This window comes from Zalophus californianus, chromosome 13, assembly GCF_009762305.2.
Source record: "Zalophus californianus isolate mZalCal1 chromosome 13, mZalCal1.pri.v2, whole genome shotgun sequence".
NCBI classification, from domain to species: Eukaryota; Metazoa; Chordata; class Mammalia; order Carnivora; family Otariidae; genus Zalophus; species Zalophus californianus.
Window position 1 is genome coordinate 18179638 of NC_045607.1, and position 27660 is coordinate 18207297.

Below are 27660 nucleotides of genomic sequence, written 5' to 3' on the forward strand. Positions count from 1 at the left end.
TGGCTGACACTGGGGAGCCTTCTTTCACACCCGTGATCACAATGGCATGCTTTCTTGTCTGTCTCTTCCACTAGATGGTGAGCTCCAAAAGGCAGAGTCTGGGCCGGCACAGAGGGAGCATTCAACAAATATTCACTGGGAGAGGAAAAGAAGAAAAAAAGGGAAGGAAGTAAGGGAAGGGAAGGGAAAGGGAAGGAGGGGAGGGAAGGGAAAGAAGGGAGGAAGGAAGTGAAGACAGGGAGAGAAGCAGGAAGGAAGGGTTTAACCTGCTATTAGTCTGCCATGAGATAAAGCAGACCCTCCCGTCCTCATGGTCTGGGTCCAGCCGTACAGAAGACTCATTCTCCAAGCCCTTCCTCCCCTCCGGTCCCCTTGCTTCTCCCGTGTCCTCCGCATGGGCTGTCTTCCTCTGTGTTCTGGACATGCTGTTTGCTCATCCACATCCGTTGCCTGTCCCTCTCCGCCCTGCTCTGTGCCCTGGGGAGGCTGGCCTCTTTGGGGTGCATCTATGGGTTCCTTTGCGCTGTGACTTCTAGCAGAAGGCGGGAAAGCAGAAGAGAATGACAACATAGCATTTACTCTCCTGGCTCCCTTCTGGCCTGGGGGCTCCAGTAGGTTGGCTACCCCTCTTTACAGAGAGTTACCACGGCTGCCCAGGAGTCCCCTGCTCACACTCTCGTAGGTTCCCAAACCACTCTCTCTTCTTGCCCTTCCAAGCCAAGGATGGAAATGGCTCCCCACTGTTACTGACTCTGGCCTTGGCGACTGTCCTAAACCCTGCCTACCCTGTTGTGAATAGCCTCTCCTTCAAATGAGCCCCTCCTTCAACTCTCCTTAATTGTTCTGTTTGAATGTATCACCTGTTTTCTGCCAGGACCTGGCCTATGCAGCCTGCATCTCTACCTCCGAAAGTGTTGCCCATCCCCAGCATGCCTCCGCCAGCCAACCCACCTTGTTCCCCTCATCCGAGCAGATCTCTGCCCCCACAGAGCTCTTGTCCACCTGGGTGTCATGGATCAGAGCTTCTTATGGGTGAATAGGATTCCCCACCAAAGTGAAAGCCCGTTAGTGGTGAGGGATGCCTCCCATTCATTGCAGCATCCCCAGTGAAGAGCAGAGGGCCTGGCAGGGATACACATACCCAAGAAATGTCTGTAACCAAATGTTACCATGTGGTTACATTAACACTATGGGAGGAAGATACCAGCAAAGAGTTGGGCTGTGCCGGGCTCAATCCCAAAACCATCAAGGCTACTCTCTACAGCACTGCCGTAATCCTCACTGTGCATGCCTCAGGTGACAGGGCGCTCACTCCCTTGCAGAGAAGTCCTCCCCTGGGAGCACCATTCTGAGGGGGGATGACATCATCTGTTACTCAGCTCTGAGCGGCCTCCTATAATTACAGCACCCCAGCCCTAGCCAGGGCTTAGAAACCATATAGAGGAATTCTGTTCCCTTTCCCACAGGATAGGCCTCTGGAGACTTGAAGTGCGTGTATCATGGCCCTATAGTCATGGCCCCAGGAGAATTTTCTCATCCGGGCCAAATGCGGTTAGTGGTTATGATATACAGCTCTTGCCACTCACTGTCCAGTCCCTCTCTTTGTGCACATCCTTCACTGGCTATTCTCATTCTGGCCCCTTAATAAGGAAAACTAGCTGCCAGTGTCGTTCTAATAGTTTTACAGGGGTTCATGGAACCCCAAGGCCATTATGCACTTCTCTCCCAAACTCATTCACTCAAGCACTCCATAACCCCAAGCTCTCGGGGATAGTTGGGCAGAGTGAGGACAGAACGTGAGGGGGCAGGGACCTGTGACCGTCCAGGATGTCGTTGGGACGGCGCTGGACAGCTGTGCCACAGCAGATGACCAGGAATCAGAAATCCAGAGCAACCCAACCCTAGTTTGACCACTAATGGACGGTGTGAGTTTTGGCCTCAGTTTCCCTCTATGGGGGATGAGGGGTTTGGACCAATGATCTCTGAGGATGTTTCTAGGTCTGACATTTGACCTCGGATTAGGTGCTCTCCTGGAGTCTAAACGTGTTAAAAGAAACACTTCTCTGACGGAGTTCACTGGTCTGCCCAGCTGCATTATGGGGGAATCTTATTTTACTCAATGGAATCACTACATAAATTGTCAGAATGATGAGTTTTAATCAGAGCTACTCAAAGGAGGCAGTGCAAGAACCCACTTACTAGTCTACGGGACACTGCATACAGGAATGGAGAAACTTTTCAAGCACTCTGACACTCTGACGCTGACACTCCTGTGGTATTTCATTTTATATGGGTTCATTTTTTGCTGTGTATTTCAAAGGTATTGGTTTGCAATATACAGGGGGAAAAAACAAAATTGGTGCCTTACCATAGACTGAGAAGTAGTCAATAGTTTTATTGTCTTTACCCATTAAAACAGAAAAAGAGAGAGAGGAGAGGGAGAGAGAAAGAGATAGAGGATCTTGAGAATTAAGTTTAGCTCTTTATTAAAAATCCCCTAGATAATGTCAATCAAATTTTCACCGCTTCTACTAAAGGTGCCTTCCTCTCTCCCTTCTTTCTTTCTTCCTTCCTCCTTCCCTCCCTCCCTTTTCTTAAAGTCACAAAGCAAATATTTCTCTGCAAACATCCCCAGGTTTCTCTCTGCGCACAGGGGAGCTGACACAGCCCAGACGCCGTCACCCCCAGCCCCGTCAGGAGATGACACATTGCCTGATGGGACTCACCCAGGGCTCCCGACTTTCCCAGCCAGCAAACAAATGCTCTGGCGTGAGATGTCACAGAGCTTAGACATGGCTGCTCACAGACATTCTGGGCAGGCCGTCCCCTCACTTAGAAAAGAGGAGCCTGTTGGAGGCTGCCAAGTCTGTCTGCTGCTGGTGAGGTATCTGGGACCTGGGGCCCCCCGCGGCCCCTCCACAGCAGGACAGCGCACCCGCCACAAAGGCCAGCTGCCCTAGGTCCTGACCCAATCAACTCAGCAGTTTTCTCCCAAGGCTTTAGTGAAGCCGCCCTGCCTGCCACTCCCGCCCTTCAACTCTGTCTCTTACTGCTTCTTTGACTTAAAAATACCTCCCTTCAGTGGGAGCTTTAGAGTCAATAGACTTGGATTTGAATCCAAGCTCTCCATTTTATTAGCTGAGTGACCTTGGCTAAATCCCTATGTCATTCTGGATCCCGAATTTCCTTCAGCACAATAGGGCTAAGGGTACCCACCCTCCTGGCACTTGGTAGGTGCTGAACAAGCATTCGTTGTATGAATGAATGCATGCATGAAAGAAGGAACAAATGAATGGGCAAATAAATGGGTGAATGACTTCCAGCTATCCGTGGCCCTCTGCCCTCCTCCATGCCCACTCTGCCTGGGCACATGGGTAACCCCTGGGAGTCCAGCTCAGGAGAGCACGCACTACCTTAATCTCAGAGACTTGCATTTGTGACTTAGCTGAATGACTCTCCTGACCCATGACCTTGGCCTAGTCATTCTATCTGCTGGGCTCCTCTAGCTCTCTGTCAGTCAAATGCAAATACTAACCCCTGCCTTGCCTTCCTTACCAACTTCTGTCAAATTCCAAATGAGAGCAGAGATGAAAGTGCACTGTGACCTGGAAGGAACCGGCCACACAGCAAGGCTTCTTCCCACTCAGGCTGCTCATGTCTCTGAACCAAGGTGAGAGTCCAGGGCCTGCCTGGTGCCAGCAGGCTGAGCTGACGTGCTTTCTGGCTTGCTGCCAGGCACGACATTCTCCTGCCAGCATCGTCATTCCTTTGCACATAGGTATTTTGTCTGTGCATAGGAGGCCCTTGCTCTTTTGAGAGAGACATAAAGAGAAGAGTCAGCAGAAAACCTGCAGAGGTCGGCAAATGTGCTCGAGCTATCAGCAAGTCCAGGGTCCTGTGCGCTGGACAGAATGGAAAAGTTCAGCGTGAATCTGAGAGATCAGGAAAGTGGATGTTGACTGTCTCTCTGGCTTGGAACTAGGCCCATATTGAATATAGATCACCCACGGGTTCCCCTCTGGGCTTTTCTTTGGGGGGTGCTGGTTAGAGTTGATAGTGCAAGCAGAGGCTAAGCGAAGCCTTAGACAGAAGCTTCCCCTTTCTACCCTCTTCTCAGGAGGGGACGAAGTCCCTGTGCCTGGAGCGCCCTCCTCCCTCCCCCAACCCAATCTTGGATGTCCAAACTGTATCTAAGCTTTTCTGGAGATATTCAAGATGCAAGTCAGTTTTTCCTCTTTGATCTCCCTTGGCACTCCCTAAACACAGCACACGCCACCTTCCTGACACAAGTAATACCAAATATGCTTACTGAGAGCTCGTGGCCTGCCAGCCACCGTAAGAGAGACCACGCTTTATACGCCACCTCTCCATCCCCAGAGCAGCTTCACAAAGCAGGTGCTTTATTACTTCCACTTTACAGAGGAAGACACGGCTTCTAACGGGTCACCAAGTGAGGAAACAGTATGGCTGAAACCTGAACCCAGGCTGTCTGACCCAGCTGATCCCAGCTTTACCAGCACAGTGCAACAGAACGAACATTCAGCCGGGGTGCGTGGTCCCTATTGCTCTGTCAGGCATGGTAGCCACTAGCCCACAAGGCTGCTGAGTACTTGAAATGTGGCTCATATGACTCAGGCCAGATTTTAAGTTTACTTAATCTCAACTGATTTAAACAGTCCCATGTGGCTAGGGACTACGTCCTGGATAATGCGCTGTACCCCACTCTACCACATACATTATGACAGTTATCTGTATGCGGCTCCCATCACCCAGTTTCTAATCTGAGCCCCTTGAGAAGACAGGGCTTGTCTTCCCTCTTAGCCCACGGCGGGGGCTCAGCGAATACTGTTGTGATGGCTATCCTAGCATACCGTCCCCATGAGAACTGTGAGGGCCTGGCCTCGGTCACCAAGCTGCCATGCAAACTGGAAAATTCACCAAGTTCCAGAACCCCTAGGAGTCTCAGGCACCTTGCCTATGCAATGTTGGGGGGACCGAGTCAGCTCACAGCTGGGCATCGCCTGCCCAGCAGGTCTTACCTATGCGGAGAGTCGGGGTCGAAGCAAGTCTTGGTGACATCCGTGATTTCGGGGTCACAGCACTCTCCACCATCGAAGCTGAACCGATCATAATTGCAATCCATGTCGCACACCCCATTGTGCTGCTTCTTCACGAAGGCAGGGTGGCGCAGTTGACGGCAGTCCCCGCCGTCGTGACCAGTCAGCGTGTGGTTGCACTCGGGGTCACAGCTCTCGTCCCCGATCTTGCTGATGTCGCAGTTGGCCAGGACGAGGCGGTGGCGCAGGGAGGAGTTGCTCACCTCCAGCACCTCCAGCTCCCAGGAGATGTTGTAGTGCTTGAAGGCCTCAGCCAGCTGCCGGTGCTGGAAGTCGATCTGCTGGCGGCTCACCGTGGGGTTCTCGCGGTTGTCATCATGGAGGTTGACCACGCGGTAGCGCACCACCTTGGGCCGGCGGAACCGCGGGAGCTGGTTGTAGCTGGCGATGACCTCTGTGTTGTCACACAACGTCTGCCCGCACAAGGGAGGCTCCAAACTCGTGTCCAGCAGGAAGCCATGGGCACCGCTGAGTTCCACTTGGGGGACATGGCCGTCCTTCATGGGGGACCAGGTGCGCTTCACATTGTCCCAGTTCTCCTGGAGGAGGAGCTGAGGTAGAGGAGTGTGGAGGCCATGGGTTTCCATGTCCAACAGGACCTCCCGCTGAGTCCGGGCCACCTTCCACAGACTGAAGCGCTCAATGTAGCCGCGGTAGTTGTGATTCAGAGCGCTGCCTCCCAGCATGAGCACTTTACACTTCTGGGTCAACGGGCTGAAGATGCCGCCCACCTGCTCCCCAGAGGTGGCCACCTGGGCACCATTCACGTAGAGCTTCATCAGCTGCCCATCGTAGGTAGCAGCTAGGTGTACCCACTGGCCCGGGAGGTAGCTGCGGTGGGCATTAATGGTGGTCACTTGCCGGGCCCGGTCTGTCTTCAGGGAGAAAAAGTAGCGGGGGTCTCTGTTGCCTTGGTCACTGACGGTGTGAATTCCCACGACCCATCCTCGGTCACGCGAGGTATAAGAACATTTGTCATATAGCCCTATGTGACCCGAAGAGAGAAAGATGCGTCAATAAAGGATGGAGGAAGGGCACAAAGTTACTTCTCTCTGATAAAACTTATATCAGGATGTCCTAGACCAGCAGTTCTCGAACCGTGCTCTGCAGGATCTGCCAATTCCTAATGATGCCTCTGGGACCAGCCTTAGGGCAAGGTGAGGGCTAGAGGAACAGAGAGGATGGGCAAGCTGGCTTTGGGGGCCTCTCACCACTATGTGAGCCCAAGCTGCTTCACTTTTATTGGTTCTGAACATGGAACATACAAGAAAGATTTGCATTTGTAGAATGGGTATTTGAGCTAAAGAAAATACCAACAATAATAATAATGGAAATCTGAACACCTTTGATTTTGTAAGACTGTTGGATGGGGAAGGGGACTTTCTAATTAAGAAGGTATTTTAGGGGCACATGGGTGGCTCAGTCAGTTAAGCGTCCGACTCATGATTTCAGTTCAGGTCTTGATCTCATGGGTGGTAAGACTGAGCCCCATGTCAGGCTTCACGCTCAGCGGGGAGTCTGCTTGGGACTCTGTCTCTGCCCTTCCCCCAACTCATGCATATGCTCTAATAAATAAATAAATCTCAAAAAAAATTAAAAAAAAAACCAAGAGGGTATTTTAAGTGTGGGATGACATAGGAGGCAAGAGGAGAATTGGGGGGTGGGGGTAATAATGAATAGAAGATGCTCACTGAGAAGGAGGGCCCCTACTACAGTCACCAAAACTTTGAGCACACATCACCATGGGCAGTTATCACATGGCCAGTGATAGTGAATTGTCAGCAAAGTTCGCCCAGAGAAGCGAGGGTCAAGAGCCGCAAAGCTAATGCTTCCACCTTCTAACAGGAGTCAGTCCTGGTTAGCCCTGAAATTCAGCCCCAAAGAAGGGCAGACATGCTTAATATCTGAGCTGGAAAGGTTTTTAAAGATCACCACTTCCAACTTTTTCTCTTGACAGGTGAGGGATTTCAGACCCAGAAAATGAAAGGCATTTGTCAGGTTACACAGTATCATTAACAAATGTCCTGAGACCCAATTCAGCTTGCTTTTCTCTGACACTAATGCAAGTATTTGCAAAAGAATGAAATGAAAAGCATCCTCTTAACATAAAAGGTGCTGGGGACTCCTTCATTACTTAAATTGTCCAAGCCTCTGTATTGTACTAAGGTCTATGTGTGAGTTCATTTAATCCATGTAACACTCTTAAGGTGGTGATGTTAAGTGAACAGAGGCAGATATGGATTCTAAAGGAAGGAAGAGATGGATGGGTTAAAGGTCAAATATTTGGTCAGTGCTTCCTCGATCCATCAGACCCTGGCATTCACTACCCTGTGCACTAACTCTGCGGGGGCTTCCTTCTTCCTCATCAAAGCCACCAGGGATCCAGAACACACCACCTGCCTGGGGGTACCACAAGCTGAGTATTTGGGAAGGTCGCAAGGCTGATGTCTCTAGACTTACTCTGGGAACCCCAGGAAGTCATTTAGCAGATTCTCTCTGGATCGAATTATCTTTATAATCACCAATCCCCATTCCTCAGCTTTTCTGGAATATACCCAGTATCCTTGGCACAGACAGGCTGTTGGATGGGGAAGAGGACTTTCTAATTAAGAGTCTATTTTAAGTGTGGGATGATGTACAAGGCCAGGTGGGAGGATAAAGAGAGAGAGATGGGAATGAATACAAGATGCTCATTTAGGAGGACAGTCCTTACTCTGAGCTGGAGACCTGTTGTGGTCCCCATAACTCTGAGCGTGCATCGGCCATTAGCATTCACCAAACAAGCATGGAGAGCTTCCAGCAAAATCAACAGAGGAGGCCCACGCGGTCTCTACTCCTTTGTGGGTACTGGGGCGTTGAACTTGCATAAATCTCTGTTAGCAGCTGATGCAGAGGGCAGTTTTGGCTTGGCATCTAAGTCAGCCTATACCTCTCCTCCAACTCCCTGCCCAACAGTCCCTCAGGCAATGGCTGGAGTCTTCTCACAAATTCAACCTGCTCTCACAGGCTGGGCAAGCTTGGTGAAGCACTGAGTACCTCCTCTGGATCTTGGTTCTCTATCTGGTGAAGGAGGGGACTGAATGAGGTCCCCCTCACATGCCTGGTCCCAGTCTGCTTTTCTGTGTCTCCAGGTTTCCCCATGGCTAAAACAGAAACCTGGGGTTTCTTATGTGGCTCAGTGGGGTCCTGAGTGCCCGAGGGGTGCCCACTTGGTTTCTAGCTCCTTCCCTAGGATGTGTGAAAGCTGCCAAGAACTTCCAAGAAGTTCTCCGTGATAGCCCTGTGAGGAATGCTCATCTCTCCTCTGCACTCATTTTACTTTAAGGCAACCAGACACTTGTTCTCTGGTTTTGGAGTCCTGCTAGACTGGAGGCTTCTTGAAAGTGAGGACTCTGGCTGGGCCATCTGTATCCTGCCTAGGACCTTATACCATTCCTTGTCTACAGCGGGCGCTCAGCAAGTGTCTCATGAAGGAGCACAGGAAGGATTCCAAATACATCCAGAGAAGGAAAAAGGACAAACAGAATCAACTTAACTCAGGTCTTCATGGCTAAAGGACAGGGAGAGTCAGAAGAGAGGGTGTTTTCTCGGTACCACAGAGCAAGCAGGATCTTTGGACTTGGGGTAATTCTGATAAAAGAATTACTAGCTGTACATCTGGGGAAAATCACTTCACCTCTGCAGCTCTTCTCCCTCTTGACTAGATCTCTCTTTAAGTGTGCTGTCATACTTAAAAGATACAGCGGATACACCATCCTTGGCATACAGTAGCCGTCCAAGTGGGAGCTCATTTTTAAGATGCTGGAAAGTCTGGGAGTGATGTCAGTGATGACAAGGAGGACATGGCGAGAAACACAATACAGAAAGGCCAAAGGGAGATGGTACCTGAAGGCATCTTGACTGATGTAGCAAGAGCTGGGAGGATGAAGGCTCAAAAAAAGCAAGAGTCCTCCCCAAAGCCACTGGCAAAGCCTACTTAGAAATCACAACTCCCATCTGCTTAGCTGCTGTCAGGACACTGCCTGTGAAAAGCTACCTCCCCATGGACCCTTCCAAAGCGGAAGCTCTGACTCCAGATTTGGAACGGGCTACCCCAGCTCTATGTGTTGCCACTTGCTATGGGGATCAGTGAGAGCAAAGTTCCTAGAGCTGCCACGCTTGGGCTCCCCATCCCACCTCTGAGCTCACCTTCTCTTGCTCCCCTGGCGAACCACCCCCCTCAAAGAGAAAATTCTTCTAATGAGAAAATTAATGTCTGAAACGGGATCCCTTTTCCCTCTTTCATTCTCTCTCTTTCTCGCTCTCTCCCTGCAGGTTTTTTATTTTGCCAGGGGCTCTCCCATCCCTGGTTTTCCTGTTGCCTTTGGAAGGTGGCTAGCTGGGTGAGCAAGGTAAAATGTTTACACATCTGTAGGGTGCCCTCAGTTCAGAACCTTCCTGGGGCTTGGGACCCAGGCTCAAGCCCCCTCTGTTTGCAGTTGAGAGAGAAGAGAGACACAGTGAGAAAGGCCAGACTCTGCTACACAGAGCCATGGACTAAGAGGCAGCTTAGCCCCGGGAGGCAGAGAGGAAGGGCAGAGAGAGGCTTTTCAGTGGAACCAAGAGGAAACACGTTAAGGGAAATGAGAACCTTGAAGCAGTGGCTTCAGAAGTTCAGAAGAAAATATTTATCTGGAGTGTAAGTGGCGAAAGTAAATCACTGAACTTCAGCAGGAGTGGGACCGGGGTGGATGATGGTGACGGGGACTTATTTCTGTATGAAAATAACCTAATCAACAGTAGTCACTCTCAGGGGGTTGTACCACCAGCCCAGAACCAGGGATCTGGAACCAGAGATCCAGATGACCTTGCCTGGGACAAGCACACCATCCCTTCTTGCTGCCAGGCCTCCTTTCCCTTCTCTGAAAAAGGAGAAGTTAGGATTAAATGATCCCCCCCTACAATTTAAGAGCTCTTTTGTTCACTGCTAGAATGGTTCCTTGTAAGCAGAAGGAGCTCAACATAGGTGTTGATTTGAATGTTGGGTGCCTTGTGTCATTCTTAATGCTTGCGTGCTTAGGTCCCCTCTGCTCTGTGTATCTCCACAGAGGACACAGAACGGTGTTCTCTGGAGGGCACCCTCCCCACCCTCACCTTGTCCCTCCCCACAGTTGTCCAGGAAGATAGAGATATAGTGAAGGAAAGAGAGAGAGGCGGTCGGCAGTCTGCACCATCTGTGTGGTGCTGGAAGTTGACCCCAGGGGACACATTCCCATGTGACAAGATGAAGGCTACAGGGCCATCCTGCACACAATCTACATCTAATTAGCATAAGCCTGCCTCAAGGCTATGAGCGCATGGAAGCGGACTCCGAAAGTGTGCAGAGACCGTGAGGTGTGGAGGGCATGCACAGATGGACAGGTCCGATCCCAGACCTGGAAGGGGCTTGCCCTGGGCCTCATGGTAATCAGCGGTCCCACAAACCCTGGTCAGCTGGCCCTTCTAATGTGCCCTCATCCTCTTGCAGCTAGGCTTGCTTTGAAAAGGGCTTCAGATCCCCCCAGAAGCTTGCTGCTTTTTCTTCCCATCTATCCACTAAACCTCATCCCAGAGATGAAGAGCATATGTAAAAGGGGCTAGCCCAAAGGCAGAAGGCTCCTATGGAGTCTCCAAAAACCTTGGCCAGGGCTGTACTGGGAGTCCTCTGGGTTCTGGGGTCACCCTCTCGGGATCAGTTTAATGGCACTATCCCAGGGTAGCTCCGTCCAACCACTCCATTCCACTCCGGGAACAGACAAATCTTCCATACATCCATCACAACCCTTCCTGTCTGAGAATTCACCACTTCTGTAATTACTCATCCAATGTCTGTGGTTCCCATCTGTGTGTCTGTTTGGTTCATTTCAAAGTGCCCAGCATCCAGTACAGACCCTGGTACCTTGCAGGTGCTCCAGAGAGTTTGTCATTGCAAATTAAAAATCAAGGAAGGAAAAGAAGGAGGGACATTTCCCTAGTGCTGTGTTCTTTACAAGAGCATAGTACCCTTTATTTAGAACTCGCTAAGTCCCGCGTATTTACAGTAATTCTCCCACTTAACCTTCACAACAGAACTCTCAGCTTTGCCCATTCTTTAGAGGAAGATGAGACTCAGGGAGGGAAGAGGTTTACCCAAAGGCAACAAAGCTTGGAATCCAGGTCTATAGGATTCCCCGGCTCAGGTGCTCCATCACAGCACTGTGTTAAGAGCCAAGTGGGCTGTTTGAAGGCACAGCCCCCTCCGAAAATATTTCTGTAAGTCCCACAGCGCCAACACAAGCACGTTGAACTGAACTGCAAGCCAGGAAGCTGCTTTTCATGTCATTCTTCTGCCTGGGTCTAAAAAACTGACTAAGAATCCATGGTTCTTTATTACTAGTCTTAATCTGTTCCACTTGGCTCACCCAACTTCCCTGGAACCCAAGACGTGCCTGGGTCTTGTTGTCTTTCCAGAGTTCAGAATGCCTTCCTTAGCTTGTCCTCTAGCACCTGGGCTTCCACTCCCAGCTTTCCTACCTATTGGTTTCTGACCCAGGTTTGTCCCAACCTCCGGGGTCTATACAGAAATATTCTCCTTCCCCACCCCACCCCGGCCCAGGTTGCAGTCACATTCTTGGCTGGCTCCTATCTTCCTTTCTGTTTGTTATGGGCTGAATCGTGTCCCCTCAAAATTCGTATGCTGAATTTCTAACTCCTAGTACCTCAGAAGGTGACCTTATTTAGCGGTAGGGTCTATACAGAGATGATCAAGCTTTAAATGAGGTCCTCCGGATGGGCCCTAATCCAGTAGGGCTGGTGTCCTTGTTAGAAGAGAGAACTTGGGACACAGACACACACAGAGGGAGGACCCTGTGAAGACACAAGGCAACAACGGCCATCTACAAGCCAAGGAGAGAGGACTCAAAAGGAACCCACACTGTGGACACTTGGTTCTCAGAGGCCAAGCTTCCAAAGCTGTGAGAAAGTCAGTTTCTCTTGTTTAAGTCACGTGGTCCATGGTACTGTGTTATGGTAGCTCTGGCAGATTAGAACACCATCATTTCACACATTTTCTAAGCTCTCTCACCAAGATGTCTCTAAAATCTATCTCATTATCCACTGCCTTGTGCCCAGTTCAGAATCCTCCTCTGGTAACGCATTTTGCCTCGATTTACTCAATTCTCAGGGTGAGCAAAGCAAGGTGTATCAGGAGGAAACAAAGACTGGTGTTGCTGTTGCCATATGCAGGAAACATGCCTTACAGGGGAGGGGTGATTCTGTGTCTCAGCTTGAATGTGCATATCTGAAGGCCCTGCTGTGTGGTGAGCAGGTGGGTAGCGGCTTCTGTGTCAAGGTGTCTTATGCTTACAGCCACCTTGTGTAACAGGTGCTCTTTACAGCTGAGGAAGCTGAGACTCAGAGAGGTGAGGTCACCTGCCTCAGGTCACACAGCACTAAGTGGTTGGAGGGACTGGAATTAAAGACTCCTGATTTCAAGTTCAGTTCCCCCACAGATGAGTGGGACCTCAGCTATGTCTCCATGCTGTGCATATGGTTTTATCCCCCCTAGGATGTTCTCCCAGCATGGTTTAAGTCAACACAAACTTAGCTCTGACAACACTTAACTTTCAGCACTGTCAGGGAGGACAATTAACAAAGCATGACAAATATATCAAGTTTATATTATTATTTGGTTTTCTCTCATTGGTAGAGTGGACATGGGAGGAGAAGGATACTCTACCTGGGTCCTTTTGGCTGCTAACAAAGCAGCATTTTCAACTAAATAATGATAATAATAAGGAACATTAGCTAAAAGCCTCTATGTAGCAGTTCCTCTGCTGGGCACAAAGATCCCATTCAGTGCTCATAATGACCCCATGAAGTGGGCTTTCCTGACAGGCCTTTGACAGAGGACACTGAGGTGTAGAGAAGCTATGTGAATTCCCCACAAGGATCACAGTGAGACGGTAGTAGAACCACAACCAGACTAACTCTAAAGCCAGAACTCTCCTCCGGGATGCTTCCCTCCGGTGGGAATAACTCTTAGCCCAGGGTCAAGGGTCTTGTGGCCTAGTCTGCCATTGCTCTGCTGTGGGTTGCTGGGAAAGCAACCCCCCTCTCTGGGCTTCCTCACGCCCTGCCCTATGAAGGAGGAGGGTTACACCAGATGGCCATAGTGCGTTTCCACCCCCCGCCCCACTTAGACTCCCTGTGATTCTGAGGTCCTGGGTCCTTCAGACAGCCCAGCCTTGGTTTCCACGGTGGGAGAGGTACGGTCGTGGAGGAAGAGGTAGAGGGGAAGGAAGGCAGTTTTAGGACCTTCCAATTTAAGGATGTCCACTCACTGTGGGACATCTGCCAGAGGAAGACAAGCAGAGATGGGAGGATGGTACAAAGGGAGGGGGTACAAAGGGGGGAATTAGGTCAGCAATCTGGTTTCTTTCAGGAGGCTAAAAAAGTTAAAAGCCAAAGGTTGGAGCTGGTCCCTTTTTGTTTTGTTTTGTTTTCCCTTCCATGATTTAATGGCTGGTATCAAAGCCACAGAGGAATGCTTGAGAGAGCAATCCTATGGAAAGCTTTTATCTGTCCAGAGGACAATGATTAAAACAGACAGATTTGGGTTAAGTATACCCGTGGTCCCTGCACTTGGTTCAGTCGGGGGGAGGACTACCAAAATGACCCCGGAGGACTCAGCGGCCCCAGGCATTCAGAGGAAAGGGGGGACATCACCGAGGTGGGTACCTGAGGGACTGCTCCTCAGCATCCTCATGCCTCCAGGCCCACCTTGGCTTAAAGGATTGATTTTAGGCTCCGTAGAAGGAGGAGGTTTGAAATACATCATATACTATACTGAGTTCTAGACATCCCCATCTCCTGGTGTAAGAGGCAAGAGCACCAAGAGTCACCCTCTGGAGGAATTCACAAGGTCAGGATTCGCTCAAGTGTCCCCCATGTGTTGGCCACGCATGTGAGCCTGTGGGGCCAGATCTTCCTTTGCCGGGTGGCATGGGACAGTGGGAAGAGTGCCCGCAGTGGCGAGTGTGTCTGCTCTCCACCTGTACTTGTTTTTCTGCTGGGAACCATTACCTGAAAGCCCTCTGACTATGTGGGTCTGCTCTCCTTCTTTACGAGCTGGGTGACCTTGGAGGAGTTGAATGCTCTGAGCCTCAGCTTTCCCACGTGTACTGCAGGGATTAAAAAGTCTTATCCTTTATCCCTCACAGAACGCATTGGAGAAAGAAAGGAGATAAATGAATGCATATTTCCTTGTGAACTAGTTAAGGCTATCCAGAGGGAAGGCAAGGTTGACAAGAGTATGCTTACAGGTTCCGGAAACCCATTAGCTTTATTAATACACAGACTTCATGGTGAGTTTGGGATGGCAAAGGGCTCTTGGGGGCTCAAGGTGTGCCTGTGTCTCCCTCAGGTTCTTGACTCTCCAGCCTGCCTCCTTTACTCCTATGTAAGCAGCCTGTGTGGACATGGGAAGGTGAGGGCTTTCATAGAGCAATAAATGTGCATCCAGTGTGGGCTCCACCATTCACTAACTACGTGCCTTGGGAAAGTATTAGTCTTCTCATCTGTTAAATGGGGTGATACTATCTACCTCTGCCAGTTGTAGGGGGAACTAATGAGATAGTGAACATACCAGGACTTGGCACATGAGCACCGGCCTCATAACACACCTTGAGCACGTGCACTATGAAGTCTTATCTGTCGGAATCCCAGCTGTGCCGCTCCTTAGCTATGTAGCCTTGGGCAAAATCCCTTCACCTACCTGATAGTTTTCTCAACTGCAAACTGATAATAACAGTACTTAACGCACAGTGCCATTTTGAGGATTTAGTGAGAGAACGCAAACACTCATTTGCATAGCACGTGACGCATGCCAGCTACACTTTTTATTGATATGAATGTCTGTTCCTTTTCCTCAGAACTGGGACCAGGTTTTCCTCCCCCCCCTTCTTCTGTGCTGTTAAACTTTACCCTTTCTGACACTATTCTCTGAAATAGAAAGGCACGTGCCTTGCTCTCTTTTTCACACGTTGTTGGTGAGATGGGAGCATATAAACTTCTTAAAAAGGAAAGTGGCAGAGGAGAGGAAGAAGACAAAGAAGAAACAAGAAGGAGGGCGAGGAGAACCCACTTTGGGTCATTTTGATGATCTGAGGACCTATAAGCTGTTCCCCGTTCACTCACCAAACCTCAGGGACAGTGACTTCTCAAGGACCGTTCCATCCTGCCGTCTATGTCCTTCACAGCAGTGCCAAGCCCTCACCCTTCATCATTCATGGAATCAGGCACAGTAAGGACTGGAGGTTCCCTCAAAGGTCATTATAACTTCCATTTTACCCCGACTTCCTGCTTGAACCACCTGTATAACATCTTGACAGGAGAGCGTTCGTATTTCAGAATTAGAGAACCCTGCCACGTGAAGAAGGCCTCTGCACCTTCGAGCACTTCTCAGGGCTCTCCTTCAGTGAACCCAAATCAACTCCCTTTCCTTGCCACCCAGTGGCCCAGGATCTGGTCTCCAGGGACCCACAGAGTTATTCTGTGCCCTCTAGCTCAGGACAGCTGTGAAGATGTCTGAGGCTTTTGATTGCTTTATCTCTGCTTTATTTCCCCATGTTAACATCCCCTGGTCCTGCCTGGTTTATCCACTTACCCATTCACTGATTCATTCAACACATCTTCATAGGACATCTACTGTATCAAGTTCAACCCAGACATTCAGGGTATGGAGCATGACCAGACACAGGCGATACCCTCTTGTAAGAGACCACTAATCCCTAATGCTAGTACCGGTCCTCCTGTTGATGCAATGTGGATATAGTGGGAATTAATAATATGCAGTCAGGAATACCTATTATTATCATACCTGCCTCCTTATATTTTCCCTGGGATCACTACTCTGATTTGTTCTAACGCTACTCAGAGCCATATGAACCTACTGGGAAATAGAGAGTCACCATTTATGATGTGTCATGTTCAAGGATAAGGACTTCATGTGCATCATCTCATTGAATTATTATGACTATTCTGTAAGTTCTCTTGGTCCCATTTTATGGATGAGGAAAGTGAGACTCAGTTTCCTTGACTTGGCAAAGGTCTTGTGACTTGTAATAACATAAATAAGATTAGAACCCAGCTCTGATTCCAAAGTCAAGTGCTTATTAACCAATGCCTTATGTTTTCTATGAATAAATATAAGAAAAAATTCTTTTAAAATCAGTTGACTATTTCTTCATACAGTCATTTTTTTAAAGCTTCCTGATATTGATCATACACTCTGTTGGTTATAACAATACAGGAAGCATAAAGTTTCCCTGAAGTTTTAAAGAGTACAAAGAGTCTTAATTATTTCACTTGCTCTTCTCGGAACTCTCTAAAGGAAGAAAAATAGAAACTATGATTCTGTTCATACAAATGGAGAGAGTGAGCCTCTGAGAGGGTAAAGAGTACATGTTTGTTCACCAGCTCTGTATCTAGAGTCTTCTGTGTAGTACCCAGAACATAAGCACTCAGTATATGTTTGTTGAATGTATGAATGTATATATGAATGAATGAATGAATGAAAGAAAGAAATATGCCCAGGGCTTGTGAGGAAACCCAATTTGAGTTGATTTTTAAGTTTCAAACCATCTTTAGAGTACTGGAACAAGAGCTCGGACTTGGAGGCAGGAGTGGTATCCTTGTGACACTGGATAAAAGCCTCTTCTACTTCTTGGACCTCAATTTCTCCATCTGTATGATGGTGGGGTTGCATCTGTAGTCACTGGGTTTGGTTGTGTAAAATACTAAAAGTAATAACGAGGAATCAAGAAAGCATAACTTAGCTGTGTGACCTGTGGCAACATGCACCCCGTCTCTGGTCTACTTTCTCATCGGGGAAAAAGAGAAGACTATGGTGAACTCATTTCTAAGGGAGTCTGTTAAAAATGCAGGGATAAGATATCTAAGCTGGGAGTGATTAAGCCATGAACTTTGGCCCTGGTTTGCCACTAACATACTATTGATCTTGGGCAAATGCTTTTTCATCCAGGGTCACATCATGACTTTCCTGGCCCTGGGCACTTTTCCCTTCTTCCATAAATATATAGAAGTATATTTTACAATTACATTGGCATAAAGATGTATATAATCAAGAGGCTGGATTCATCATTATATACTTCATGTTATTATATTGACTATTTTCTTCTGATTTTCAAAAAGAAACCAAGCCATTCCATTGGCCCGTAAAAGTACCTTGCTTTTCAGGCACCATGCTGGCTGCGCCTAGTAGACCCTCACTCAGCCTTGGATCCACATCTGGACCTTAGATCCTCATCTACAAATCAGCACCAAGAGGGTCGCTGAATACCTGTAGCCAAACCTAAGGAGCTGAGAGGGATGGAGAAGGTTCCCACATGGGCGAGCCAAGTAATATACATTTCGTAACTGACGCAGATCCACAGCAAGTTATGTAAAAATGCACCCCAGACCGTGTGGGCTGAGCTCTGGAAACAAAAGCTCCTCTCTCGGATGAGTGTGCCATCACCTCATCCTGGCCCACACAGCCAGGGGTGAGCCTTTCAAGGAGAGCGATGGCAACATGAGATAAGGAAGGGACGCGGCCAGACAGGCAGATTCCCATTCCGCTCTGCATGGCCGGTGCCACCCGGTATTAGTACTTGCTCTGTCCCAGGCACTGCGGTAAATGGCATGGGTTAGCTCAGGCAGCCTTCTCAACAATCCAAGCAGGGAGGTAGAATTATTATTTCCATTTTACAGATGAACAAACAGAGGCCCAGAGAAGCACAGATAACTTGCCCAAGCCTAAGTAACACACTGGCAAGTAACACAGGTGGGATTCGAACCTAGGCAATCAGACGTGAGAGTTCATGTTCATAACTTCCAAACTGGGCTTCCCAGCTAAGGGAAAATGGATTGCGGGAGGACAAGGGGCAGTTCTTAATTTTCCACAAAGTATAACAGAGTAAGTTCTAATAGAAGTACGAGCAAACAGAGCTCAATGGAAGGAACACTTGATTTGTACGGGACAAGAAGGCTCAGAGAAGTTTTCCCAGATGAGTGGCACAGAAAAGCCTTGCAGGAGAAACAGGGACTGGGTGGGAGGAGCTGGGCCAAGACCGTCCAGCAAAAGGAGGAACATGGTCAAAGGCTGGAGCTGTGCTGTCACCGGAAGGGGGCTCTGGAGATGGGAAAAGACCTCTGTTCTTGAGGGAACTGAGGGTGCACAGAGTAGCAGAGGAAAATGAAATTGCAAGGTCCGCCTGAGGCTACAGTGCCCTGGGCTGTGAAGGGCATGCCAAGAGATCTGAAGTTCGTTCCACAGACAACAGGGAATCTTTGGTGGTTTTGAGAAAGAGTCCATTGGCGGGGCTGGGGAGTCATTAGCTTGGGATCATCATGTTCTTATCAATAGAATCACACAGTGCTGAAAGAGCCAGGACTCATGTCTCAGGACTCCCTGCCCAGTGCTCCTTGGGGCAATCTGGAGTCATTCAGACAAGACCTATAATGGAAAGCATGGAGTGTAAGCAAACTTTTGAAGAGAGAGGGCTGATAGACTTTTCAGATATTAATTTTCTACTGTTTTAATATCCACCAGAAAATTGTGTATCATGATTCAACCCAAAGGACCTCTTTAAGGCTCTAGAAGGATAAATGGTAGTTAGATCTCCCCAGGACTTCAGAATGTTAATTTTGTTCCACTAGGTGGAGGATGATCTAGTTCAGCCTTGAGCTTGGTCTCTGGTTGATGTTGATCAAATATCGTCCACCTTCTGGGGCTTGGTTTCCCCACCTTCTCAGCTGGGAGAGGGCACAGAGTTATCTTGAATCTTCTCTTGCTCAGATAGCCTATCACATAAGTTCTCAAGACACAGGTAGTCCATGTCCTTGACTTCATACTCTGAGTGCTTAGCCTGGGACCTAACACATGGTTGAACCAATAAACATCACTGAATGCATGAAATGAATTGAGCTTTTAAGTCAAGACTGCTGTGCAATCTTTAGGGGATTTTAAATGTAAAGTTTGGAGGTGGCAATCATTTTTTAAACAAAAATGTATTAAAAAAAAAAAAAAAAGCAGATCAGTTAACCCAGACAGGCTAGCATTTCCTCTCTGGCTATAAAAGATGCCGAGGAACTGAAAGACTCTGGAACAGAGAAGACTGATGGGGAGGAGACCAAGGACACTGAAAGGTCAAGGGGAAAACCAAAAGTGAAAAAGCGTGGAGGTGGGGATGTGTGTTCTAGGAATACATTCTCTTTAATCAAAAAAATCCATGTAAGTCAGTGGTTCTCACCAGCAGAGATCTTGCCCCGCAGAGGACATTTGGTAATACATACAATACAGCTGAGGGGTGGAGGCTGCTACTGCATCTAGTGCGTCAAGGCTAAGTATCCTACAATACTAAACATCCTTCAAAAAAGAGTTCTCTGTTCCAAAGCCCCAACAGTGCCGAGGTTGAAAAACTGAGATATAAGGAACTAGGAAAAGTTACGGTGAGCAACAATGTTTGGGGAGGAAGCTGAATGTGGGGCTAAGAAATTCAGACCTGATCTGGAGATGTTTGTGGGGGAGTGGCTAGAAAATGGACACTAAGGATTGATTCTACTGGTTTTTACTTGCTGTGTGACCTTGGGCAAGTCACTTAACCTTCCTGTACCTCAGTTCCCTCATCTGGAAACCTAGCATCGGAATAGTATCTATTTCAGAGGATCACTGAAAAGACTAAAGACTTAATATGCACAAAGTATTCAAAATAGTACCTGGCACATATTACAAGCTCCCTATGTTAGCTATTCTCTTTACTATGTATAAGGTAATAGGAAGCTATAGTAGACTCAAGTTCGAGAGAATAACAAAAGAGTGACTTCAACCACTGATAATCCTGATATCCACTGAAAAATGATCTAGAGCTGCATGATCATGTGACTATTACATCCACCCAATTAATAATCCTTCTTCAGTCAGCTTCTGCTTCAGATGACACTACAGGCTAGATGTGTCTGAGTCCGTCTCGCTGTTTGCAAGCATTCCCTGTCTGGGCTCTGTTTTCCAGATATCCAGGAGGCCCGGGCCAGCATCCGACTGCCTCTCCAGTCCAGGCTTCTCATGGTTGTAATGAATAAGTGGAAGGAGACAGAGGAAGCCAGACATGAAGACAGTTGGAAAGATGGAAAGACAGAAAAGCCTTCCATGAAAGTGGCTGCCAGTGATACACACTGTTCACAGGGATGCCAACGACAGAGTTGGGGACATATTTTAGAGGTTTGTTTGAGCTACTGATACTGTGATCTTGGAGGCTTTGTTTGTAAACAGATATTTCTGCTGACACTGGGCTTTGTAAGGGCGGACAGAGTGCGGCGGGGGGTGGTGTTGGAGAAAAAGGCAGGTTGTGTCCGAGAGCCTTAGACCATGTGTTTGTTGTTGAGAATACAAAGACCTCACTGTATTAAATGAAAATGCTTGTTTTACAAGGCGAGTGGGAATATGATAGGTACATGTCGAAAATGCTTCGGAAACTGAAACAACCCCATGCCATGAGGGCTTCCTGCTCCATCATGCATCCAGGGGCACACACGGAGCATGAAGGCTCAGAATCACTATCCGAGGGCTTTGGGGGTTGTGGGCAAAGAGAGTCCCAGGAGCTAAGTGACTGGCAGCTCCCTTCTCTGTTCCCTTTATGAAGCCTGCCTTTTCTCAAAGATCCCTGCCACTATTGCACATTCTCTATTGGTTTTCCACCACTTACTGACCTATGGGTGGAAGCTGTTATTGATCTAAAATATTAGTGTTGATAAAGGAGCTTCCAGTAGTCTAGACGCAGATTCAGAGCACCACTGGGAATACTTATAATTATATAACTATGCAAGCAGAGCAGCTGAATTTTTTCAAAGTAGTTTTCAACTTCTAAAGTGGGGTTTTCAAATTGTAGTCTAGTAGAAGCAAAGGACTCAGTGGAGGTGTCTCAGGGGATTTTTTTTTTCTCAAGGATTCAGAGTGACCTAAGAACAAGAATTGGAGTCTTCTAACTCTTGCCCCAGCCCTAGCACACAGCTTGGTAAATGGAAGATTACACAGATAGAAGGGTAGATGGATGAGGGTATGGACTGATGGAAGGTTAGAAAGATGAAAGGATGGATGGATGGATGGGAAGAAGGGAGGTGGGTGGATGGTTAGTTGGTTGGATGGATACATGGATGCATGGATGGGAGGGAGAGAAGGAGGGAGGAAAGGAAGTGGGTGGATGGATGGATGGACCGATGGATTCACGGATGGATGCATGGATGGAAGGGTGGGTGGATATTTGGATTCATAGATTCATGGACAGTCCACAGTGAATAATTATGGTCAGGACCACCTCGGGTTACATTTGAAGTGTACTTGCCTATTTTAAAACTCAGAGAAACTCAGACCAGAGTTTGAATAAACAAAGTTGTAGATTATATTTCTAAAGAATAAACTAACTTCTCCTCAGAGGAAAAAAAGTCCTAAATTCTATTTACTCCAAAAAGAGTACAGATGAAGGAAAGTGCAATTCCTCAGTCTGATATGACAACTCAACATCAACATTCTCATTTTCACAGATATCCTAGAGTGTCCAGATTTTAGAGCTGGGTACAGGTTTCAGGAAATGACCTCATGTGCCCCCTGCTATTAGGCATTTAAGTCATCATTTGGGCACCGCAGACCCCTTTATGAAACTGATGACAGCCTCTCCCCAGAAAGATGTGCACACCTTCAAAATTTTACAGAAAACGTATCAGGGTTCACAAATCTGTCCAAGTCCTCCCAGAGGGTGCAAGAAAACCCCGCTTCTCTGTTGATTAATACCAGTGCTCTTCAGATATTTTAATTGGTAATGGTATTAGCAAGGAAATGCATGGTAATGATATTAACCAAAATACTAAGTTATTACTAAAATAATATCATCAATAATCAATGTACACCTTGATCATGATATACTTGAGATTCTACTCTTGGCCTCATGTCATTCATTCTCCACTTCAAGGTCAGAGTGATCACCAAATCCTGTAACTTCCTAGTTCATCTGGATTAAAATCCAAATTCCATGCCCTGAACTGCCTTGAGCCATGGACACCCGTCTCCCAGTGGCTTGCACACCTGCTCCCTCAGCGTCTTCAACAACTCTCCCTGCCTCCTGGTCTGCGCCTCTCTCTAGAACTCTCTTAATTTATCTTTTCATATGGCTTACTCCTTATCTGTCCTTCAAACCTCAGCCTGACCACCTAAACCAAAATCCCTCTACTCCAGTCTTCTCTAATGACCCACTTTTATCACTCATCATTGTTAATATACAAGACCTTACAATTGTTGACTTGTTTGTTGTCTTTCTCTTCCCGGAAGAATATAAAGTCTATGCGGGCATAGACCTGTTCTATCTTGCTCACTATTGCATCTCTAACAGCGCCAGGTACGTATTATATATTTGTTGGCTATGTGGCAATACACAGAGGTTTTATGGAAGCTTTGGTGTCATCACTACCAAAGCAGTGGGACCCTGGGCAAATCTCTCCCCCTCTTTGGGCTTCAGACTTCTCAGGCATAAAAGGATAGTTTGGGTCCTATCCAACTGCAGGATTCAGTGATCTGAAACCTGTGTGACCAAGTTCAAGAGGGCTGAGTTCAAATCCCAGCACAACATGACAGGACAGAAGGAATGGTCAGGAGAACTAGGCTCTACTGATCCTCTGCTCTAATTTGGGATAGAACTTGGGATAATTGTCTTGCCTCATCCGGACATCTGATTCTTTGTCTCTGACCTGAGGAAACTGGCCCAGATGTGTTGTAAATTTACTCATTTACTCCTCCAGAAATCTCCCCACAAATATTTATTGAACTGCTGCCACGTGCCAGGCCCTGGGAAGGTGCCCTGAGCGCAGCAGACCTGATTCCTGCCATCATCCTGCTCCCTTAAACTCTGGGAGGTCTCTAAGGCACAGGTGAGGGTTGCAGGAGGAGCATGAGCACATCCCACACAGTTACACCTGGTTCTTCGCAGCTCTCTCCAGGGATGGGGCTGGAGACGCTGATAGAAAACCATGGGGAAAAGTCCTTAAAGCTAACAGAATGGTACACTGGCTCAGCAGATGGAAAGGGAGCCAGAGCGGCAGGGAAGGATGGTAAGAACACACACAGGTGACTAGTCAGCCCAGAAAAATGAGGAAATATCTAACGGCTGGTGCCATTCATAACATGTTTGCCTTCACTGCTTGGCCCTTACTAGGGTCCGTGATGTCATTTCTCAACATGCCTTTCCTTCAGGGCACCCACTTCCAGTCACCCCATTTTCTCTCTTATTGGGAGCCATCTCCAATTCACTCAACAAAGTTTTTGGAGTACGGATGGGCAGGGCTGGTACTGTGCTAAAGCAAGGAATAAAGAGAGATGAAGACAGAAATGGTCTCTGCTCCTAGGGAGCTTGGAGACAGGTGGGGAGAGACAGACATATAAGAAGGCAAACACATCAGAGTGATAAATGTGATGAGGGGCGGATTTAAGGGGCTGCTGGACTTGATTTGGGTGGTGATGGATGGAATTGTCTAATCATTTCCTAGTGTCATGCTCCTCAAAGCTACTCTGGGCCAATGTCCTCAGCTGAGACATGAATCAAAAGTGTTTATTGTTCTAATTTGATTTATGGCTCTACATCTAAAATGGCATGCATGATAGATCCACATGCAAGGCAAAGCACACACTCCACATACATACACATACTATCTACTTGCTGAGAAAATCTCTGCCCCTTTTGGGTGGAAGGGGCCTCTTATGCCTCTGAAAGCTCAGAACACTTCCTAGCCCTGTAATAAACATGGGTGTTCAAGAACACTGTTTCTGCCTCTCTGCTTCCCCAGGACGCTATTAATTGCTTCGTTATAGCAGTTACCATGAGGTTATGTATCTGTTTACCAGTCTGCTTCCGCTGCTAGGACTCGGAACTCCTAAAGGGATGGAACCATGCCCTGTACTTCTTTTTAGTCCCTACCTCCTGGTTCAACATATAATATACAGAGACTAAAAGGTGCTCAACAACTATCCATTGATGGATGGATGGATGGATGGATGGATGGATAGATGGATAGATGGATGGATAGGTGGGTAGGTGGGTGGGTGGGTGGATGGGTACGTGGGAGGAAGGTTGGTTGGTTTACTTCTAATAGATTGCCATTTCCTACTGAACCTCACAGAATGCCGTAGACAGAGCCTGGCACATAAGAAGTGCTTAAGTTACCGAACAGCTGTATGATGTTTTCTAATAGGTCACTCATGTGAACCCACCAATGTAACTGTCATCCCTCCCACCCCCACTGCTCCCGCAAAGGAAAACAAAGTGATCCAATGGAATGAGCACTGATTTGAAAGTCAAGAGATCTGAGTTATAGTTATAATTTTGCTGCCAACTTGCTGCTTCACATTAATCAAATCAGCTTAATTTAACAAGTTAACTTGCCTGGACCTCAGTTTCTCCATCTGTATATTGAGCATATTTGATAAAGCAGAGGGAAAGGGATGAACCAGATGTGGTACTTTTTTTTTTTTTTTTTTTAGCAGATCAGATCTAATCAGCCCAGTGGGGCTGTTCTATAAAGGAGTCATCCTGAGAGCTTACTACTGGCACTACAGGGGCTTAATCGGCTCTAGTGAGAACACACCACAAAATCAGCCTTGCCACTCCAAGGTCATTCTCCTACTCAGAACCCCATAGTTCATGCAGCATGATCATCTACACACATCTCAGATTCAGCTCAGAGTGCATCAGGCCGCTCCTCAGAGGGTGACAGCGGGTCTCTGTCGAGAACAGTTGGGGGAACGGACCTAAGCTATGATTCCCAAACAAGGAGTTCAGAAAAGTTTTTGGCAGAGAGCAGTCTTGAAAAAAGCGTCTACTTCCCAGAAGACTACTTATAGGTGAATAATGCTCTCACGGACGTCAATGGTCTTTTGTTCAAAAGTCACCTGCAAATAAAACATATTTCACATACCGAAGAGATTTCTTATCCACTGTCTTTGAAATCTTAAAATGTTCATTCAGATTCTTCTCCCATCTCTCCCGCCCTCCATTCCTTCCCTTTTCAGTCTACAACCAATCTCGAAATGTTTCCGTTAGTCACTGGGGGCACCATCTTGGGTTCCTGCCTTCCTTCATCCACCCATGTATCCATGCATGTATGTATCCTCTCATGAACACTTTCTGGACAACGACTGTGTTCCAAGCTACACTCTAAGCCTGTGGATACAGATCAAATTAAACTGGCCTGGGTTTGAACCCCAGTCCCACCACCCTTTAGCTGTGGGGCCGTCAGCAAGTCATGTGACTTTCTAAACAAAATTCAGAGGGTTCAAAGTGTAGCGCTCAGCACAGTACCGGCACATAGTAAGTGCTCGTTATAAGCTTGCTGCTTTTATTACTGTCATTACTGCTGAGAATGCGTACTTTCTCCCAAGGGTATATAAACAGCAGATAGAGGATTCCAGATCCTGAGGTCACCACAAGGTCTCACAAGATCAAGGGAAGCAGATGGAAAGGCCCCCCTATCGGGAAGGAAGAAAATGGATGAAAACCCAAGCAACAGATATGACTTCCAGGGCACTTGAGGCCCAGTAAGAACCTGATAAGGAGGAGAAAGGGAAATCTGAGAGGACAGCAAAGCTTGGGATTATGTGCTGCGGTGCACACACCAAACAAATCCTTTGCCAACAGGCGAAGTGCGGAGAGGGGAAGACCAAGGCTAAAATGTGGCTTGGATTAGAGGGGACGAAATGTGAGTTGAGGAGGCATTGAAAGCACTGCCCCCTCCCCCCTCTGTTTTGGAAGGCCAGATTTCTTTTCCCTTTTGACTTCTTCGCTCAAGGGGAAATGGAATTAACCACTGTGTAATGTTTTTGAGTATGACGCACGGGTTAGGTCATGTGCTTTGGTTACGTAATGCAACATGCCTGAGGTTTCCTAAGCTCTTTCTCTCAGGATCATTAGACATGTAGCTGGTTTTCCTATCCAGTCATGCATTCATTAAACAGAAACGTACATAGTACCTTTATAAGCCAGAGGCTGTGCGAGGCAGTGAAGAAGTTGAGATGACCCCAAATATGCACACAATTAAATGTGATAAAAAAAATTCCAGGTGTTTTGGTATATGTGTGCAGAGGGTATCGTGGAGACAGATGGATTAGAGAGGTGGGGAACAATTAGGGAGGGTTTCCCAGAAGAAGGGAGTCTTGAGCAGAAACCGGAAGAAACTGTTCTGCAAAATGGCACAATCGGGAATATAGGAAACATACCAACTAAAGAAAATGAGGTGAAAAATAAAAAGTCCAGGGTATCTGGGGTGAATTGTGGATAATGCCAGTGCTATTGAAGGGCCTCTAGCTAGAGACTCACATTTTGAAAAACACTGACTGTTGGACATTGGGAGAGAGACTGAAGGGGTGCAGTGCAGGAATTGAGGCTCAGAGAGGCAGGCATTACAATACTAGGGAAATAGTCAAGGCAAGAGGTCCAGAGGGTCTTCAGCCAAGAAGAGGAAAGATTGGCTATAAAAATGTTAAGGAGGCAGGATAGACAGAAATGGATGACCGAGTATGGTGGGTGATCTATCTAGAGTGGGTGACACCAGACAAGAACACAAGGAATTTTGGAGAAATGATGATTCAGCTTTGGACATGTTGAGTTTGAAGTGCATGTTAACATGTCCAGTGGATCTGTGAGTCTGGAGTCCAGCAAAGCCAGCAGATAAATGATGCTCATCAGCAGAGAGATGGTGATTACTCGATGGGAAAGGATGCAAAGTCAGGGGACAAGCTGACAGAGGCCTGGCCTAAGACTCAAAGGACAGAGGACCTTACCCAGCTCGCTCACTGATTTGGACCAGTCTTCTCCCACCAACCCTCAGTTTCTCATCTATGGAAGGAACGGCTTCGATGCATCCTTCTGACTCACCCACCTTGGTTCTTGGGACTTACAACATGAACTGTTAGTTCACAAAACAGTACAGTCTGGATTCATTTCTTAGGTTTTCTGCTCAGGTACTTTGCATCTCTCAGAACAAGGCCATCTTGTACCTGATATGCCTGTTATCATATCTTCTTCTATTTTTTCATCTGCCTTTGTAGCTGAAAGACCTACAATGTCATTGGGAGAAATAACCCCTTCGTATGAACACGTGTGGTCATATTCTGCCCAGCCACATTTCATGTTTATAGAGCAACAGGAATTAAGAAAAGATAGAATAGGACAGATAGTGGAGTAACTTCTTGACTACCAAGGGGACAGGTCCAGGGTAGACCATGAGCTTCTTGAAGGCAAAAGGCCAGACATGTTCCCCATAATTAGATCCATGGATGCCAATCTGTGACCTCCCACCTTCTAGACTCCCTGTCTCTGTTTCCTCCAAATGAACTGGAACCTGGGACCTTTTCAGGTTCTCTAAAATTGAAGAAGGGTCACTTCTACTCTTCCAGGTTCCATGAAACCTGGGTCTGTGGCAAATCATACTGAAAAACAAATGCTCTTTC

The 27660-nt window shown here is 47.5% G+C and overlaps 1 protein-coding gene across 1 annotated transcript in view; it reads right to left on the reverse strand.

The window, feature by feature from the left end:
* PAPPA (pappalysin 1) overlaps positions 1–27660 on the reverse strand; it is a 237510-nt gene that overhangs the window by 199246 nt on the left and 10604 nt on the right. Inside the window, exon 2 of the mRNA XM_027616550.1 lies at positions 5040–6102. Within this exon, the coding sequence (XP_027472351.1) occupies positions 5040–6102 (1063 nt within the window). The remainder of the gene's footprint in view (positions 1–5039; positions 6103–27660) is intronic.